The sequence below is a fragment of the Cololabis saira genome, chromosome 2 (assembly GCF_033807715.1).
Source record: "Cololabis saira isolate AMF1-May2022 chromosome 2, fColSai1.1, whole genome shotgun sequence".
Classification (NCBI taxonomy): domain Eukaryota; kingdom Metazoa; phylum Chordata; class Actinopteri; order Beloniformes; family Belonidae; genus Cololabis; species Cololabis saira.
Genome location: NC_084588.1, coordinates 4679736 through 4696714, shown reverse-complemented (window position 1 = coordinate 4696714; position 16979 = coordinate 4679736). Strand labels below are relative to the sequence as shown.

Here is a 16979-nt window from a genome sequence, read left to right as displayed (position 1 = left end):
CGGACCGCCTCAGGAACGGAGACTGGCGGCGGGACCGCCTCAGGAACGGAGGCTGGCGGCGGGACCGCCTCAGGAACGGAGGCTGGCGGCGGGACCGCCTCAGGAACGGAGGCTGGCGGCGGGACCGCCTCAGGAACAGGGGCAGACAGGATGCGGGGAGCCGGAACAGGGGCAGACAGGATGCGGGGAGCCGGCTTCGGGACAGACAGGGTCCTCGGAGCTGGCTGATGGGGAACCCGGGTCCTCGGAGCTGGCTGAGGGGGAACCCGGGTCCTTGGAGCTGGCTGAGGGGGAACCCGGGTCCTCGGCGCTGGCTGAGGGGGAACCCGGGTCCTCGGCGCTGGCTGAGGGGGAACCCGGGTCCTTGGAGCTGGCTGAGGGGGAACCCGGGTCCTTGGAGCTGGCTGAGGGGGAACCCGGGTCCTCGGCGCTGGCTGAGGGGGAACCCGGGTCCTCGGCGCTGGCTGAGGGGGAACCCGGGTCCTCGGAGCTGGCTGAGGGGGAACCCGGGTCCTCGGCGCTGGCTGAGGGTCGAAGACACCTGGGCCCCAGGCGTGTTCCCCAGAAGGGGGGAAGAGGATGGGGTGCGTCCGAGACCACCTCGGGAACAAAGTGAGGTGCGTCCAGGACCCCGACGAGAGCAGGCTGGGGCTGGCAACAGGCCCCTGTCCTCTTCACCAAGCGGTGGAAGAACTCCACTCTGTTGGGGTAGAAGAATTCCCACAGATCCAGAGTCTCTCCTGCTGGGTCCATAATGGTCGGTCCGTTCTGTCACAAGGTGTGGTTGTTGAGGACCCAAACGCAGGAGAGCAGGAGGCAGGAGTTCGCAACAAAACAGGATTTATTGAGCAAAAACAAAACCAAAAGCGCTGCTGGGCAGGATCAAAAGCAGAACAAAAACTGTAATCCAAAAACGACGAGGAGACATGGAGGGAGCAAACAGTACGGACCGACAGGGAGCAAAGGAATGACAAGACCAGATATACACAGGGGATAACGAGACACGACGAGACACAGGTGCAGACAATCAGGGCAGATGGGAAACAGGAGGGACAGAACTGAAACTCAAACTGGGGGGAAGAGTCAAACCCTGACATCCCCTTTATAAAACAAACATAACAATAACAACAGCAGTAACAGCAGCACTAGTAGTGTGGCACATAGGATATTTATATATATATATACACTGATACAAATATCTTGCTTGATCTACTTAAAAAAAAAAAGTTTGGACGCGAGCGATGAGACATGACAACTTTCCTTGGCTTTCAAAAGTTTACTTGAAAAGATTAAAGTAAATTACAAGTCCAACACATGGTCAAAATACTTGATTCCACATAAATACTGCTTGTTAAGGAAAAAATGCACAATGTCTTGTTTTTTGAACAAATGTAGATTAAGTTCAAAACTAAATGTATTTATGTAAAGCAACAAACTTCATTTTTAATTGTTAATATCACAGATTTAAATATGTTATATTTACATGCGCTTAGATTTATTTTTTCCAGTGTAATTGCCTGCTCACTTAAATATGTTATTTTATACATAGCTCTTATATTGCATATTTACAGACACCCCCATTCAATTCTAAGTATTTTTTTTTCTTCTTTTTTTTGAGTGTAAAAGGCGAGACCACCCGGGGGTATAAAAGCTGTGGCTGCGCTGAATTCTTCAGTTGGCTTTTACACTGGGACCAGTAAAACACACTGACGATCAGCCCACTCACATTTCCGTTTTTATTGATTCTTTCAGGTGGGTAAATGTTACATAAGCATTACTACAGTTTGTCAATGTTGTTAGCTTTTTAATTAGTGTACTCTCGCATTATAACGTGTATTTTGTCAGCGGTATTTGTGCTAGTTTGGTTTCCTAAACCGGGACGAGTTGGCAGCAGCTCGCCGGTTACGGTGAGTTGGTTCTGGTCAAATTAATGTTACAACTGTCAATCGGAGTCGGATGTAACGTTTGTCTGACTCAACTGATACATATATATGAGTACGATATCATTTTAGAGTGTTTTGTTGTTTATATTTTCTGTGTTTTATTGATTTTCTCCTAACGGTTATTAATTTTCCGCCAGCTGATTAGCAGCGCTGTAGTTTACCGTTTCCAAGGCAACCAGGCAGCGCGCACGCTGTAATAGGTCACATATAAACAAAGAGGATAAATTGGCAGGCTCGGTTCTACGAGGGAGCATCAGCATGTATTGCACCCTCAGTTTATGTGTTTGCTGCTCAGTTGAAAAGACGAAAATAAACTGACAAATGCGCGCTTGTTAAGCCTGATTTATGGTTCCGCGTTAAATCGACGGCGTAGCCTACGGCGTAGGGTACGCGGCGACGTGCACCGTTTGTCCGCGTATCCGCGTATCATACGCCGTAAGCTCTGCGTTGGTGCAACGCGGAACCATAAATCATTCACTCATCTGCGTCCAGCAGTTTCCTGCACCAGCAAGACGCTGCTCTCTGCTGCTCCGTTAACACAAAGTAACGATGGATATTCAGAAGTGGTTCCAGCACAACCACGCAAGCAAGTTTACTGGACTGTCTCAGAAAATTAGAATATTGTAAATAAAGTTCTTTATTTTCTGTAATGCAATTAAAAAAACAAAAATGTCATACATTCTGGATTCATTACAAATCAACTGAAATATTGCAAGCCTTTTATTATTTTAATATTACTGATTATGGTTTACAGTTTAAGATTAAGATTCCCAGAATATTCTAATTTGTTGAGATAGGATATTTGAGTTTTCAGCAATATTAAAATAATAAAAGGCTTGCAATATTTCAGTAGATTTTTAATGAATCCAGAATGTATGACATTTTTTGTGTAAGAATGTGTTATTAATGACCTGCCTGGTTAATTAAAGGCGATATCAAATAAAGTCATAGAATTGTTTTTTTCCCTCTTTATCGTATAATGTTCACAAAGTGTAATGCAATTCATGTCATGGGTAGTGAATTTTGAAGGATCAAATACTCAATACATCCCATATTATCCATTTTGAATCAATATTTCAGGGGTCATCATTTGATAGTCCAGTAACATCCTATCAAATAATGCTCCCGTCACTTAATGCATTCAGGTAAGATACTAATCACCTCACTGCCACTGCAGGATGAATGTCAGCATACTTACACCTCAATGTATCCATTTAAATCAATATTTCAGGGGTAGCATCATTTGATAGTTTTGATATTTTATATTATTATAATTATTTTATATATATGTTGATATTGTTACAGCCGAGGTTTGCAGACGGACCGGGATCCGAGCCAGGACCGGGATCAGAACCAGAACCAGGATCAGATCCAGGACCGGGATCAGAACCAGAACCAGGATCAGATCCAGGACCGGGATCAGAACCAGAACCAGGATCAGATCCAGGACCGGGATCAGAACCAGAACCAGGACTCGGAGATGGACCGGGATCCGAGCCAGGACTCTGGATCCAGCAGCAGGACTAAAGCGGGCGCTGCCGGTCTGCAGGTCAGTGTTGGGTCCAGAACCCGCTCCTTCTCGGTCCGTCTGTCTCCTGCTGACCAACCAAACCTAAATGGTAAAGACGTGGCATGGAGAGCATTTGCATCAGTGAGATAGGAGTAAAACCATTAAAACACCGTTCTAAAACAGTGACAGAGACGCCACCAGACTAGGTCTGTTTAATAAAATGTGATGATCTACTGTCTCAAAAGCAGCGCTTAGATCCAGTAGCACCAGGATTGAAAGCTTCTGTGAATCCATAACTGCATCTGAGATCATGAACAATCTTTAAAAGAACTGTCTCTGTACTGTGGTTTGTCCTAAAACCAGACTGATATTTCTCAAAAATATTGTATTTATTTAAAAATCTATTTAATTGGATAAACATTTTTTTTCTATGACTTCTACTTAAAGGGGACATATTATGGCATTTAATGTATATTTTAAACAGGCCTTGAATGTCTTAAAAACAATCTAAAGCTTGTTTTTTCTACATAAATCAGAAATTCAGCCTGTGGGCCATGTCTCTAGTTTTACCGCTTCTAAAGCCTTTTTCTGTGCTTCATTCTGAGGTGAGGGGGGGCTATGATAATGAGGCTCTGTGCTGATTGGCTGCTTGAATGACGTGTAGCAGGGGAGGAGACAAAGCGTCGCTCTGGGGAGAATAGCAGCTGCTGCGTAGCAAAGCGTGTCCACGGTTCTGCGTTAAATCGACGCGTACCCTACGCCGTAGGCTCTGTGTTGGTGTAACGCGGAACCATAAATCAGCCTTTAGTCACCTCGTCTTCACACAGGAAGATTTAATTTAATTCTAAACAGTTACACCACTGTTATTTACTCCGATTCCTCAAGACAAATGAATCATGTTAACGGTAAAGAAATCACAACACTGAATTTTCACAAATGGCAACTTTATTGTTAAAAAAATAAAACATAAGTTGTATATAAATAACATGTATGCACTATTGCTGGCTCAAGGAAGAACCGCGCGTCTTCTGGAGGTGTCGTTGAACAGATTCAGGTGCTTGGAAGATCTGAAACCATAAACAGAAATAAATGTATTACGGTACCCGCCGGGGCTCCTCATCAGTCCGGTCCGTGAGCAGCTCCGGCAGCAGCTCCGGTACTCCGGAGCTGAGCTAAATACTTAACCCATGCAAAAATCACACTTGTAGACAAATATAAATAACATAAAAAAATAACGTCACTTACCGGTGACTCGTGTGCAGTTGCCGGGTCCGTACTGTTGGAACTGATCCTTTTATGTGGGTAAGTGTCGATGCAAAATCTCATTTCTACTCTCCCTCGCTGTGGAAACAGCCACCGCTTCTGAACAATGGCGGACGCTCCAGCCGGCGGAGAGAGCTGGTTGTGGGCGTGGTTTCAGCAGCGGAGGCCGAACCTCTGCGCCTATGGTGACGTCACCATAGGCGCAGATTCAGAATGGCTCGTAAAAAAGTCACGTGACACTGGAAGATTCAGCGGGCGGGGGGAACAGACCTTGCAGATTTTCATGGGATTTTATCTTCCCTGTGTTGGCAGGCTGAGGGGAGACCACTTTATATATGTTAAAACAAGAAAAAACGTGTTTTTCATAATAGGTCCCCTTTAAGAATGGTAAGTGGGATACAGTTTGGTAGTTATCAAGGATGTTGTGATCTAAATTGCTCTTCTTCAGAAGGGGCATCACCACTGCCATTCTACAGGCAGTGTGGAAAACGTCCGTCGGAGGAGAGGAATTTACTATGTTTAAAAGCTCATACTCCTAATAACCATAAAATGATTATAAAAGTGATGTGGGAATGAGATCTAAAAGGCAGGTTGTTAGGTTTAGTTGAGAGAAAACTCGACCGAACATCTTTGCATCAACCAGGACAAAACACCCCTAGTGTTTTCCTCAGGTAAAAACAACAATTCAGATCTGTTAAAATCAACATTTTGTTGGGATAAAAGGCTGTATCTAATAGCATTAATCTTATTGGGTACGGATTTATCTGCTGCCCCGGCCCATTCCGCTGTATTGGACCACTTTGAACTGGTTTCTCTCCCCTCCCTTCAACATCATCAAGTCTTTGACGCCTACTAACTGTCCTCTGGATGTGATTTTAAAAGGTTCTTTTAATACTGTTGGGCCCAGTCTTGTGATGCTTGTCAATACCTGTCTTAATTTAGGAGCAGTCCCAGCTGCCTTTAAACATGCCATGGTTAGGCCCCTTTTAAAGAAAACACATGTTGACTCCTCAGTTTTATCAAATTTTAGACCAGTCTCTCATATGCCCTTTCTACGACGGAGTATTAGGGCCAAACTAAGACAAAAAAAAACAAAAAAATGGAAATTACGAAAATAAAGTCATAATAATATGAGAATAAAGTCGTAAAATTACCAGAATAAAGTCATAATGTTGTGAGAATAAAGTCGTAATATTACGAGAATAAAGTCGTAATATTAAATATATTATAAATATATAAATATAACTTCACAAGAGGCTCAATATTCCTCAATTTAACACAGGGAGAAGATGCTCTTCCTGTTAAGAGTTCTCATAAATTAACACTTTATTCTCGTAATATTACGACTTTATTCTCATAGATTAACACTTTATTCTCATAAATTACCACTTTATTCTTGTAATATTACGACTTTATTCTCATAAATTACCACTTTATTCTTGTAATGTTACAACTTTATTCTCGTAATGTTACGACTTTATTCTCGTAATATTACGACTTAATTCTTGTAATTTTACGACTTTATTCTCATTATATTATGACTTTATTCTCGTAATTTCCAATTTTCTTTTGTCTTAGTTTGGCCCTAATACTCCGTTGTACCTTTCTGTCTAAGGTTTTAAAGAAAGTTGTTTTTACCCAGTTACGATCATTTCTGGAGAACAATTCTGTTTTTGAAAGTTTGGGTTCAGGTCTCGTCACAGCACTGAGTCTGCCTTGTTAAAGGTGCACAATGATATTGCCCTGTCTGTTGATGTCAAGTGGCCTGTTGTCTTAGTGCTGCTGGATCTCCCAGCAGCCTTTGATACAGTCGACCACACAGTCCTCCTGTTACGCATGAAACAGTATGTTGGCCTTCACGGCACTATATAAATTAAGTACATTTACATTTATTTCTTAAGTGGTCTGCAAAGTCCAACACTATAATTTTTCCCAACATTTTTTTCCCCAAACTTCTTTTGAAATCATATAACACTTGTCAGTTATCAAATAACACTTAACAAATGTTTTATTCTGGGAGAAAATATCATTGGCATTGGCAGTAAAGGACTAACTTCTACCCAACACACTCACCAGCCGGTAGAGGCGTGTTCATTTCCTGCACAGATGTTGCATTGCCCGAGTTTAACCAACTCCTCCACCAACTGTTTATCATAACGTCTGTTCATTGACACTTTACTCACGTTGTGCAGCTCCTCACACCACTCTTTCCAACATGCAGCCAAATTTGTCGGGAGCTCTTCATCCCAATCCAAGCCTCTTTCCCACATCTTTTGAAACACGATTTTTGTTCTAATTACAAGAATCCAATGGGATTGAATATTCTTGATGCTGTTTGGAGCACTGCTCTTTTTGTGAGTTTTTTTATTCTTCACGTAATTTGTCACATCCGTCATTTCAAAGACAAATTCATCCGTTTCACTTTTCCAGATGAGGCCCAGAACCTTTTAATGGAGTGGAATCTTTCACTTGTTCTTGTTGTTCAATTCCCGCACTCGCCAGTATTTCTCTGGCCTATAAACACAGCTCCTCCGCTGCGTCACTGTTGTCGGCTCCACTTGTGAAATCATCCACATAAACAGGGCTGCACATAATTATTTTGGTCTGGTGCTCAGAGGAGCCCCTGGATATGTGACTTGGGGCTCCAAAAACACGGTGACCCATCTCGCCGGATCGATAAAAGAGGGATGCAGGAATAAGTTATAGGCAAAACGATATTTATTCACGTATAAAGATGAATTAACAAATTATGGTGCGTGTTAGTCTGTAGAGTCAGTATAAAAGTTAGTTTTTATCGGCCAGATTGGGATGCTCATGGCATATTTTGCACATAGAAATAAAGGACGCCCCGATTTCAGCAGCGCAGGAGCCAAAAAAATCCCCAAAACTTCTAAACTGCATAAAAATGTGTTTATTTTATATGAAAAAAACTTGTTCTTTAATAGCATTGAACTTGCATGACTGTACAGACAGCCAACCATATAGCAGCTGAAATATCCTCCTATGCTCTGTATGTCCACATCAGCCAAGGTGTAGAATATTGCTTCAGGTGAAGAATATGGTGTAAAAGTTAACTTATTTCAATAATTCAACTAGAATATGGTGTAAAAGTTAACTTATTTCAATAATTCAACTAGAATTTGGTGTAAAAGTTAACTTATTTCAATAATTCAACTAGAATTTGGTGTAAAAGTTAATTTATTTCAATAATTCAACTAGAATATGGTGTAAAAGTTAATTTATTTCAATAATTCAACTAGAATATGGTGTAAAAGTTAATCTATTTCAATAATTCAACTTAAAAGGTGAAACTAATATATTACCTAGTCTTATTACATGCAAAGCAAGATATATTGAACCTTTATTTGTTATAATTTTGATGATGGAATTGTTTATTGATTTCATAAAATATTCTCTAATTTATTTTTTATTTGGGGTTTTCATAAACTGTGAGCCATAATCAGAGAGCAGCGTCTTGCTGGTGCAGGAAACTGCTGCACGCAGTGACGGACACTGGCTGATTTATGGTTCCGCGTTGCACCAGCGCAGAGCTTACAGGGTAGGATACGCGGGAACGCGGCGTACGGGTCGCGTCGCCGCGTAACATCATGCAGCCACTTCTCGGCGAACACACGTTTTCTGTTCGGGTAGTGGTTTAGTTTGGTGTCTCTTTGTAGTTGGTGGTGGTGGAACGCCAAAATAATTACTTAATGGCGCTTGCTTCTTGGACATTTTGACGAGACGTGTCGGGGTTTGTTCAGTAAAGCTGATCCTTACCTCTCTTCCTGCCCAACGATCATGGAGGGGGAGTAAGGACACGCTGTGATTGGCCAGTACCAACTTTGAGTGGCAGTTCTGGGGAAAAGCTCTCCCAATAGATTTTTTTATATTAGTATTCTGGTCTGGCCACAACCAATAATATGAGCCCCAGCTGTTGGTACGCAAAAGCGCTTCGCAGCACAAGATTGACAGCGCACTGTGGATTTTGACGGCGCATGCGCTCTGGCGGCCCACTTATGTGCAGCCCAGCACATAAAGACATTCTCTTATTGTTTGTACAATTTCGGGATTTTCTTCTTCATGCTGTGGTGTCGTACAGTAGCAGAAAGAGACTCGATGACACTCCAAACGAAACTCTTGTAACCCTGAGTGTTTTTACGTTTATGTCCTTTTGCAACATTGGCTTGTCATGTCCAAAGAAATGGTAGTGCGTTTCTGTCACTTTGGTCGAGGGAGATTTGCACAAAAGCTGACTCTGCCATTATAGCGACTGGATATTGTCTAAATTTGATCAGAATGCTCAAAAGGTCAGGATTTAAATTGGGACCTAGAAGCAGACACTCGTTTAGTGAGCAGCTATTTTTCTCATGAGAGGAGGCATCAAATACAACTCTTAATTTCGTTGAGACTCTTTCTTTCTCACTTTGGCTCCTTAACTGTTCTTTCACGACTTTCAACTTTTCCGGGAAAAACGACATCTGGTTTTCTACACTGAACGTATTGTCCGTATCTTCTTCTCGTTCACTACCGTTTTGACGGGTGAGCTGCAAAGCCATTTCTTCTGGTATCATTTTCATGAGAATTGGGCAGAGCAAATTGCCATAAGTGTGTGAGACTACTCCCATTGAGCCTAAGCAGCGTACTTGAATCTCCATGTCATCATATAGTCTGCGTAAAGCTGCTACATCACAGGCCTTTTTAACTGGAGTCAGATTTAACAATTTATTCATACGTGCATTTATGATAAGATCTTTATGACCAAATCTGAAAAGCATTTTTTTTTGCGTTGTCATAATTTTTGTCTGATTAAAAAAGTCCCATAACTACAGCTGCTGTGCCATATAGAAATGATTTCAAATATGTACATTTATCAGACTTTGTTAGGCTTACATTACTGTCAACAGCCGTCTCAAACTGGCTCCAGAAACATTGCCACTTGCTGACATCTCCGGAAAACTTCTCCATGACTAGTTTAGGCAACTTGACTGCTTGTCTTCTCACCTCATTGTTTGAGTGTCCGGAATAGGGCTGCAACTAACGACTATTTTAATAGTCAACTAGTCACCGACTATTGAAACCATTAGTTGACTAATCGGATAATTAGTAATTTTTTCTTAAATTTAGTATGAGGTTGCTTTAATTGTGTGGCAAATGATAATAAACACAAGAAAGATGGGTACTTCAATGAAAAATAGATATTTTATTCAACCTTTCCAATGTTCATACAAAAAGTAAATAAAATGTCCTATCTTAAACCAAGGACATGCACAGTGATCAGTCAGTTCAGACATAAATCCATGAAGAAATAAACCTCTGTCCGTTTTTCATTTTTTGAGGACAGGCAAATGTGTATTATATAAAAAAAATTATAAAATAAAATGCTGAATGCCAGCATATCTCTTAAGGAAATCATGGATTCCATTAGCTCGATGCTCAGTGGTCGAAGCTGCGGCCCAGATGGTCTGGGTATTGAGTTCTTTAAGAGATTTGCAAAGCAGCTTGCACCATTCTTGCTCAGAATGTTCTTCCACTGAATCCAATCAGAAAAGCTTCCTTCTTTGCTTTATAATGCTAACGTTGCACTTCTACTGGTACAGGACAGGGATATTCCATGTTTAACACATACTTCAAGATATTTACTCAAATATTAGCAACTAGGCTCAACAAATGCATAGCTACTATTATCCACACAGATCAGAGGGGTTTCATCCCCAACAAGTTTTAGTTTTTCATTGTAAAGAGAGTCATGAATTTAATGTCATAAATTCCCTACATCATCAAAGCAAGGTTTTATTTGTCTCAATGCTGAAAAAGCTTTCGACCAAGTTGACTAGGAGTACCTACGGAGCCCCTCTGGTGACATTTGAAAAAAATAAAAATAACTCGTGGCCACGCATTAATAACTCGTGGCCACGAGTTATTAATGCGTGGCCACGAGATAATCAATGCGTGGCCACGAGATAATTAATGCCTGGCCACGCATTATTTTATTGTTTTCAAATGTCACATGTTATTACTACACTCGCCATGACAATACTCTTGCTCTTTAATATAAATAGACTATAATTACCGTTATTAATGATGATCCCACCAAGGAAGTTGCATCCACGAAGTCCAGACAGTAGGTTATAATGCCATCCACGAGTAAAATAATGCGTGGGCACGCATTGATTATCTCGTGGCCACGCATTGATTATCTCGTGGCCACGCATTGATTTTCTCGTGGCCACGAGTTATTAATGCGTGGCCACGCATTATTTTATTTTTTTCAAATGTCACCAGAGGGGCTCCGTAAGTACCTTTTAAAAGTCTTGGAGAAATTTGTTCTGGGTGACGATTTTGTCTCTTGGGTTTGTCTTATATACAACTTGCCAACAGCATCTGTTATGACTAATCAAGATAAATGTCGCCCCTTCCTGCTTTTTAAAGGCACCAGGCTGTGTTGCCCGTTATCAAGATTTCTCGTTGCGCTTTCCATCGTGCTGATGGTAATCAGTATTATTGATGCACCGAATGTTCAGTAACCGAAATTGTCCGGCCAAAAAATAGAAAAAAAAAACACTTTCGGTGTTGGGTGGAATAAGTGGGGAAAAAACCCAACAATTAATAACGGCGTGTGATGACGCAATCAAACAGCGAACAGCTGGAGTGAGAGAGCGTGCAGTGTTAAGTGCAGCAAACATGTCAGTATGTCAGATCATTACTTGGATGTGGGAAAAAGCAGAGGACACGAGAAATGATCCAGGCTGAGCTGGATTTGGGAAACCGCTTGGTGATGGAGACGGTCACGGGACGCACAGCAGAGAAATGGCCCGTACTACCGACGCGGTGGAGAACCCTCACTGTCTGATATGTTTGACAAGATCATCCAAGAAAATAACCCAGATTTTTAAAATGATTATACAAGGCTTCAAATTGCGGAGATCAGCCCCACCGCGACCCGATTAATTGGATTTGAACGGGAGAAAATGAAAAAGGATTATTAGAAAAAATACAATAAGTACAGTATTTAAAATTTTTTGTATAAAGCGTGTGTGTGTTTTGGCTGCTGCACGACGGAATTTCTCCTCTGGGAGATAAATAAAGTCTTCTATTCTATTCTATTCTATTCTAGTAAGACAAATTGTGACGGGTATTTCAATGTACATTTATTTGATTTATGCAATGGTGAAAAAATTGGCAAAATAAATAAAAACCTGCGAAGAACCATTGTTCGGTATTATTCGGTATATCGGCCAAGTGTTTATTATTATTTTCGGTTTCGGACAGAAATTTTCATTTCGGTGCATCACTAACCAGTATAAGGGCACATGACTTACTTAAATCAATTAGGCTGGGAGGGGTGGATCACAAGATCTCGCTTTACACGGACGATATTGTACTTTTCATCTGAACCCGAACACTCTACCCCACACCTTCTTCAGCTTGTCATATCCTTGAGTGTGGTTTCTGGGTACACCTTCAATTGGCATCTTGCAAAATGTTTTCCTTCATCAGTGGCAGCTCAGACACTCTTTGACTAATTGAGAACTACTCTTTTAGTAGGGGGCTTTGACCTTTATCAGTGGGCAAGCAACAATCCTGCTGTGATTAACGTCTTACCATCTGAGGCAAGATCGGACAGTTGTGAGCTTTGGCTTTCTGAGGCTCAGGCTGATCCTCAAGAGCGCACACTGGGACTGCTGTGGAACTGCAAGACTGACCGTTACTACATGTAACATTGCGTTACATGTAGTAACTCTGTTGTATGATCCATTAGGTTAGGTGATCCCCTTCTTACAGCTTGGAATTCTTTGGAAAAGGAGCTTTGTTATCTTCCTCAAATCACAATCCCACGCTGCTATACCTCCAAAGAGATGGACCGTCCTACCACCGTCCGAGGCACCCATATCTTTTTTGATGCATCTGAACAAGCATATAGTGTTGTTGCATATGTCAGATCTAAGGATGTCAAATGTCACATCAAGCTAAGTTTCATTCTTGCTTGCTCACACGTTTCACCCAAGCAACAGCTACCCGTACCCAGACTGGATTTACGTGCTCCACTAACTGGTGCACGCCTCTGTGACCTAATCAGGACAGAGTTCACTTTGCCAGTCTGAACTATTACACTTTGGACTGACTGAAGCACTGTGCTCCACTGGTTCTTGCTGATGATGTTACAAGAGGGTTATCCCTGTCAGATATTTTCCTCACAAACAGATGGATCAATGCCCCAGCATTTTTATGCAAACCTCCAGATACTTGGCCTAAACCTTGAAACTGTTGCATCTGTTGATGATCAAATTGTTTTGAAACAATCTGTCTGTTACAGTGTTAACGTTGCTGTTACTGTGCCAAATCCTGACAGTTTCAAAACTTACCAAGAATTACTGGATGCCACTGCCCAGTCTCTTTCCAGACAGACCACTGTAAATCCCTCTGCCGCTGAATTTCTGAGTGCTGAACAAGAAATCCTCTAAAAAGGCACAAAACGATAGCTTTTGAGAGGACATAGCCTGTCTCAAATCACACAAATCACTTCCAACACACAGTTGCTTACTCTGTTTAGCTCAAACCTCTGTACTACATCCAATCGTACTGGATCCTACTCACAAGGTGACACAATTAATCCTTAAAGATTATAACGAGAGATTGTGTCAAGATGGTTTAGAAAGGATCTTTGCAGAAATAAGAAGAACATTTTGGATCTTGAGGGGCGCAAGGCCGTACATCGACATCAGCAGAAGTGTGTTTCATGTTCAGCCAGTGGGTCTGCACCGCCCTTTCATTAGGTAAGAAAAAGATGACACGAGGAAAGAAGGGGGAAAAAAGCACCTCCCACACTATGTCCTGTGCACTGTCCTGTGGAGAGTCTGAGGACACAGTGTGATATTACAAAAAACACCTTAGAGAATTTCTTTATTAATTCCTCACACATTCGCATAACTCCCAATGAATTTTTTTATTGCACCGTTTATGTTCAGTCGCCAAATGTTCATCTGTGAGCTATTTGGATCTTATAGGGACTTTAAACTTTCAATTTTATAAATGAATTTCATAATTGTAATGCCCAATGAATAGAATTTATTTGTGTTTTTAAATAAGCTAATTGAGCTGAAAGAGTGAATGAAATCATATTTGACATATAAGACCAGAGGCCTTCATGCTGCTTGTCATGTATGTTAATTGAAAGTAGCAACAAATGGGGGCACGGTGGCGCAGCAGGTAGTGCAGCTGTCTCACAGCAAGAAGGTCCTGGGTTCGATTCCCGCCGGGGACGCTGTGGGCGCTGAAGTGCGTGTTAGTTCCCCCATGACTTCAGCACCCACACCCTGGGTGGGGTTGGTGAAAGGATCTTTCTGTGTGGAGTTTGCATGTTCTCCCCGTCTTCCCTTGGGTAGCTAATGTGAGCTACCCTCACAAAAACATGCAGCAGTCCTGGGCTATACATGCCCCCTCTGGCCAACCGGGGCGCCAGATGGGGTGGGGAGAATCCGGCCGGAATAACGTGATCCTTCCACGCGCTACGTCCGGCCGGAGAAAACCCCACCCTGTCTGGTGAGAAGATGCGTCCTGCTCACTCCTCAGGTTAAGGAGGAGACCTGAGCTCAGTGCAGGGCCCTCCCGGGGTTGGTAGAGGATGGCAATGCCCAGGACTGTTAGGTAGGAGCACTGGGTGATAAGATGGGGAAAAAAACAGGATAAAAATATTTATAAAAAAAAAAGAAAGTAGCAACAAACAAATTGCTGAAATGTCGTTTTTGTCTCATTTTGCTTGTTTTGGGGCTCGTTTATAGCCCAAATTGTTCCTTTTTATGACATTTCTATCTTGATGAGGACTTGTTTTTCACATTTGTCAGGTAATAAAACTGAGTTTTCACATCCAGTTCTGAAGTCAAAACTGTTTTAAAGACAAAATTTCTAATGAAAGTTTGAGATCAGTAATCTCAAGTGGCTTGAACAGTTGATGAATGTGTTCTAAGGGTTTTTGTTTCAGCAGCTTTCACCACTTGCACTTTTGTTCTGACCTACCGAGATGTGTTATTTGAATGTTTTTGTCTGTAAAGAACTAGTTGTGACAGGACATGGTTAATATGACCCCTGGAAAATAAGTATTCATTGTTTCACTGCAAACACCATGATAGAAAGCTATTAAATACAACTGAATAAACGTTTGACAACAGGATCTAAGTCTCTTTCTTTCTTTACAGAAACATAAAGGCAAAGAGAGACCCACAGGTTACCCCTGTGATCAGTGTGAGGAAGTCCTCGCCACTTCATCATCCTTGAAGGGTCATAAGAAGATTCACACTGGAGAGAAGCCGTACCGATGTGATCAGTGTGGGTCAACTTTTACTAAATTGGGTAATTTAAGATGTCACCAACGCATTCACACTGGAGAGAAGCCGTACCGATGTGATCAGTGTGGGTCAACTTTTACTCACTTGGGTAATTTAAGATGTCACCAACGCATTCACACTGGAGAGAAGCCGTACCGATGTGATCAGTGTGGGTCAACTTTTACTCACTTGGGTAATTTAAGATGTCACCAACGCATTCACACTGGAGAGAAGCCGTACCGTTGTGATCAGTGTGGGTCAACTTTTACCACCTCAGGATCTTTAACTGAGCACCAACGTGTTCACACTGGACAGAAGCCGTACCAATGTGATCAGTGTGGGGCAGCTTTTACCACATCAAGTGCTTTAACTAGGCACCATCGTATCCACACTGGAGAGAAGCCGTACAGATGTGAGCAGTGTGGAGCAGCTTTTACTGAATCGGGTGCTTTAACTAAGCACCAACGCATTCACACTGGAGTGAAGCCGTACAGATGTGAGCAGTGTGGGGCAGCTTTTACCACATCAAGTGCTTTAACTACGCACCAACGCATTCACACTGGAGAGAAGCCGTACAGATGTGAGCAGTGTGGGGCAGCTTTTACCACATCAAGTGCTTTAACTAAGCACCAACGCATTCACACTGGAGAGAAGCCGTACAGATGTGAGCAGTGTGGGGCAGCTTTTACTACATCAGGTGCTTTAACTAGGCACCATCGCATTCACACTGGAGTGAAGCCGTACAGATGTGAGCAGTGTGGGGCAGCTTTTACTAACTCGGGTAATTTAAGACGTCACCAACGTGTTCACACTGAATAAAATGTGTGTATCTGGAAATCTGGTATAATTGTAATAAGTTCAGTTTTATATATTTGTTTTAATAGTTCTACTTCTGGTCGTAAATTAGTAATCTTTTGTGTAATGTTTTTATTGTAATCTAACATTTTTCATCATTGTTCTGTTCTGAATAAAGTTATTAGTTTTTTTTGGGATTTCAGTTTCCTGCTCAGTACCACCATTGTAAACAAACAGGAAGTCAATGTCAGAATGTCCCACAGTAGTGCCTTGTTCATGTGATTTTATCAATATAAATGAATGATGGTTCTTAAATTTAATTTCATCTGAGGGATGTAAGAAAAAAGTGCTTTACTAATGACACCCTCTGCTTCTGAGACCAGCTGGTCAACTGTAAAAGTGAGTGAATGCTGTCATAGACTTAAGGCTGAATTATGGTTCTGCGTTAAATCAGCGCAGAGCCTACGCCGTAGGGTACACGGCTACATGGGAGGCTCTCCGTAGCTACGCCGTAGCCTGACCTGCACCTCCCAAAAAATGTAACTACGCATCGAGGCGACACAGACCCAACGCAGACCGAGAGAGCTGTGATTGGTTTGCTTGGTAGCAACTAGGGGTGTAACAGTACACACAAGTCATGGTTCGGTACGTACCTCGGTTTAGGGGTCACGGTTCGGTACGGGTTTGGTACAATGGGAAAAAAATACAAAAAGTCCCAAATGTATCCACCTTATTCCTGGAGGCTCTACTGTAGAAACGGCTGTGGGTGCTACTTCCGGTTAGACGCCGGAAGTAGCGTAACGCCATTGACTAACCATGGCAGCTGAGCATGAACAGCGGTTTATTTTAAAGCAATTTGCTTTCAATCTAGCAGAGAAGTTACGGTTTTGTTTTCTGACATTTAATGTTTAACATATTTATCAACCGTAGCATTTACTAAAATGCCCTTGCGGAGCTCGGGTACGTCGTTTTGTGGAGGAAAACCTGCATCATACTTTGTGGCTGGGATCCGACAAAGCACCGGAGGAGAGACGGGAATCCTCAGAGGATTGACAGGAATGTCATGAGAATATCAGGTATGATTTCAGGTTAATGTCATGAGAATATCAGGTATGATTTCAGGTTAATGTCATGAGAATATCAGGT

At 42.0% G+C, this 16979-nt stretch overlaps 1 protein-coding gene across 1 annotated transcript; it reads left to right on the top strand.

Annotated features, from left to right (window-relative positions):
• The first annotated feature begins 3423 nt into the window (after positions 1-3423).
• On the top strand, positions 3424-16230 carry LOC133418943 (zinc finger protein 239-like). The gene is made up of 3 exons (XM_061707881.1): positions 3424-3492; positions 14910-15735; positions 16217-16230. The coding sequence occupies exons 1-3, from the start codon at positions 3424-3426 to the stop codon at positions 16228-16230; spliced, it is 909 nt and encodes a 302-aa protein (XP_061563865.1).
• The last annotated feature ends 749 nt before the right edge of the window (positions 16231-16979 follow it).

What these genes read in the sequence shown, in the direction of transcription:
- LOC133418943 (XM_061707881.1), top strand. Translation starts at nt 3,424, where the DNA reads ATGGACCGGGATCCGAGCCAGGACTCTGGATCCAGCAGCAGGACTAAA. An exon ending in CGGGCGCTGCCGGTCTGCAG is followed by an intron (nt 3,493 to 14,909) that starts GTCAGTGTTGGG and finishes CTTTCTTTACAG; the next exon opens with AAACATAAAGGCAAAGAGAG.